The sequence below is a fragment of the Phalangium opilio genome, unplaced genomic scaffold (genome assembly GCF_054372755.1).
Source record: "Phalangium opilio isolate 3A_F unplaced genomic scaffold, DU_Popi_V2 ptg000090l_1, whole genome shotgun sequence".
Taxonomy (NCBI): domain Eukaryota; kingdom Metazoa; phylum Arthropoda; class Arachnida; order Opiliones; family Phalangiidae; genus Phalangium; species Phalangium opilio.
In genome coordinates, this window is record NW_028324195.1 from 1,806,142 (window position 1) to 1,810,086 (window position 3,945).

Consider the following 3,945-nt stretch of genomic DNA (forward strand, 5'->3'; position numbering starts at 1 on the left):
TTCGTTTAATTCGAATCGAGTAATCGCTTCGACGAATCGAATTTGACATTTGGGGAAAAACGAGTATTCGAATTACAAAACGATTATTCGAAAAGAAATTCGAATAACCGATTTAAATACGAATATTGTTTCCTTAACCGAGTAATCGTTTTCATGGGGTTAAATTCGAATATAAAACTAGTATTCGATTAAAAATGGGAGGAACTATGGTCACATGTCTGTAGTAGACATAATGTAAAAAAATATATATAGTAGACCTGGGCGAGAGATAACAACAGTAGACCAAAACTGATAACGAGCAACGTATATAAACAGGGGCAGACGGGCTTAAAGTTATCAGTTGACGGGTCACGGCTAGATGTAAATATTGTGCGGTGTATTGCACTAAAACATAGAACCAAATAAATAAACGTTGATTTAAAACCAGTCTTGATTACTTTAAGCAACAGACACAACAATGGCGACGAAGGCGAGATCGTGATAATTGTGACCAGTACGAATCGCCATAACTACACGAAGAACTTATTCACCACGTTGTGGGGGACTTCCACTTTCCAACGCTTAAAAGAAAACGACCAAAGAAATCAGCATGTCTATGTTTGGCAAAGTCTACCCATTTCACGAGTCATCGCAGACGTGGGCAGTCTACTCCGAGAGATTAGAGCTGCTTTTCACAGCCAATGACATCGACACGGAAGAAATGGAGGGTAAGAAGAGGGCGATGTTCCTGACGGCCATTGGTGGTCCCACGTACAGTCTTCTGCGGGGATTATTGGCACCAGTCAAAGTCACGGACAAAACAACGAAGGAACTGACAGACACGTTATCCGCCCACTTCAATCCCAACCCGTCGGAGATCATGGAAACGTTCAAATTCTTAAATCGCAACCGCTTACCGGAGGAATCCACCACGATGTACTTATCGGAACTTCGCAAAATGACGGAATTTTGCAACTTCGGCAAATTTCTGGATCGAATGCTGCGGGATCGATTCATATGCGGCATACAAGACGAAACTATTCAGAACAGACTCCTCTCGGAACATTCCATATCACTGAATCAAGCCTTAGCACTAGCGCAATCAATCGAGGCAGCAGCTAAAAGCACACAGGAGATTAAGGGCAAAAATGGAAACCACATGGATGCAATCAACAAAATATCGCAACGGGAAGAACATAAAGGCCGGCCAGCCAGACGGTCGGATAAAACCCTATCACGTAGGGTATGTTATCGATTGGGCGTGTTATCAAAAGAGCATTGTCCAAAACGGCTTTTTCATAATCGCGTTTGCCATTATAGCCATTTCTCGTTTCAGCGCATTTTGATTACAGCGTTTATATCTTGAGCGTTGTTTCGTATTGTTGAAGGTATAAGTAATAGAGCTCGGCATTATCTATCCATTATCCACGTTATTTTATCCATAATCCAGAATTATCAACAGAAGTTGTATATTAAATCGAATTATGTCCACAACATTTATTTATAAATAATCGATTATTCACTAATTTACGGATAACGGATGGATAATGCCGAGCTCTAATTAGTATTGATTTCATCTTTAGGTTTGAATTTTAATGGTTGTCAAACAAACAGTTTCGTGGTCTAGTATGTTAATGCGTTTTAATGTTTGGTTGGGATGGGTTATTTGAACTCCTATAAATTACCTTTCACCTTATCCAAAATATCCTCCAATTAATTAGCTGCCACCTTTTCCAAAATATTCTGATATTGATTGGCTGCCACCTTTTCCAAAATATTCTCCTATTAGCTGCCACCTTTTCCAAAATATTCTCCTATTAATTAGCTGCCACCTTTTCTAAAATATTCTCCCATTAATTAGCTGCCGCCTTTTCCAAAATATTCTCCTATTAATTAGCTGCCGCCTTTTCCAAAATATTCTCCTATTAATTACCTACCACCTTTTCCAAAATATTCTCCTATTATTTAGCTGCCACCTTTTCCAAAATATTCTCCTATTAATTACCTACCACCTTTTCCAAAATAACCTCCTAATAATTAGCTGCCACCTTTTCCAAAATATTCTCCTATTAATTTGCTGCCACCTTTTCCAAAATATATTCCGCGCACCAGTCCATAATCTGAGGATCACAAACGGTTATGAAACGCTGTAGTGCTAAACCGCTGGTTGGGAAAATAGCGCTATATTGAGAAACGCGGAAACAACAACCGCGGTTTTGCTTCCACGCGGTTTTGCAAACCGCTGTTTTGGGCACCGCTTTATTCCAAAACGCTCTTTTGAAAACCGCTCAACTACCCGTGAACCATCACGTAGACCCACGGAATGTATGAGATGCCTATCGTACGAGCACCAAGCGATACATTGCCCATACAAGGAGTACACTTGCGACAATTGCAGGAAGAAGGGTCATTTGCAAAGAGCCTGCCGCAGAGGAGCCAGAACGAATTCCCACCGCGAAGTACACAGCATCATGCCACTATCCGAACAGCACGAAACGGTTCACACCATCCAACCATGTACCCTCGAGCACGGCGAGACACCCAGCGAATACTCGATGTATCACATTAAAGCTGGCAACTTCCCGACTCAACAACAACAATTTCCCCATCCAGATGGAACTGGACACCGGGTCGGCGTACTCTCTTATGCCTGAAGCAAAATTCACGATGGACGGACACAATTTAAAACTAGAACCATTCCACAACAACCTCACCTCATTCTCAGGACATAAAGTGAAGATTCTGGGGAAAACTAACGTCAAAGTGGAATTTGACAGCAGAATCGAGACACTACCGTTGCTGATCTATGAAGGAGAAGGACCCACGCTCGTGGGTAGACAATGGATCTTCTCCAAGTTGGACATCTTGAGGACTAGTCTGGACACACGCACTCTGAAGGTGGATCATATCGAAACAGAGAACGAAGCGTTGAAGAACATATTGCGTAAGCATCAAGAGCTATTCACTCCAGGATTAGGGCGGTTGAAGGGAGTCAAGGTGCATCTTCATGTCAAACGAAATGCCAAACCAAAGTTTTGCAAGGCTCGGCCAGTACCATATGCGATGAGAGAGAAACTGGACGAAGAACTCACACGTTTAGAAAGGGAAGGCATCATTGAGAGCGTACCACACTCCGAGTATGCATCGCCTATTTCGTTTTACTTTAATGTTATAAATGCACAATATATAAATAAACTAATAATAATAAACTAAATACACTAATAATAAACTAAATAAAAAACTTTGTTTCACGTGTTATTATGATCAATATGATATTGAGTCTTACAGAAACTTTGTGAAAATACACATGTACCCCACGTATTACGTGATATAGGAAATATAATACAAAAGTAACAGAAATTAAACAATATTTTACAAGGATTTTTAAATTACACGGGAACTGGGGGGGTAAAGTTTAAATTTATACATTAAAAGTAATATTACAAGCGGGGGTATTTTAAGATTTTGAATTCGACGTCTGTTTCATCGAATATTAGGGGACGTTTAACGGCGTGGTAAATATTTTTAAATGTTTCTTTACAAATGGTTTCCGGAAAAATAGTGAATAAGGGGGTAGTGTAGCAATTGTTACACCAATTGTTACCCTTATCCAGAACGATATTGTCGTAAATATCGTTTCTATCTATAATTGAATGATATTTTACACGGGTCACTTGATCAAAGTCTTTCTCAATATTCATATCGATATCGTAATAACACGTGGAACAAAGTTTTAATATACGTTTTGAATCGTTTTCGTGACACCTTAAGCAATGTGTGTTTTTGTTGGGGCACGCAAAAACATTTTCTAATTTAAAATAGTCTTTTACAACATGATTACCGTGACGCCAATCGGGAATATTGTGAGGTAATTCCGAGGGGTGCGTCATAACATAATTGTACTGAAGAAATGAAAGTTTATAATGCGCTTTAACTCGAGTGTCGAAAACATCTTGAGCCGAAAGA

The 3,945-nt window shown here is 39.7% G+C and overlaps 1 protein-coding gene across 1 annotated transcript; it reads left to right on the forward strand.

Annotated features, from left to right (window-relative positions):
* The first annotated feature begins 589 nt into the window (after positions 1-589).
* LOC149644589 (uncharacterized) lies at positions 590-2,633 on the forward strand. The gene is made up of 2 exons (XM_089850376.1): positions 590-1,197; positions 2,294-2,633. The coding sequence occupies exons 1-2, from the start codon at positions 590-592 to the stop codon at positions 2,631-2,633; spliced, it is 948 nt and encodes a 315-aa protein (XP_089706502.1).
* The last annotated feature ends 1,312 nt before the right edge of the window (positions 2,634-3,945 follow it).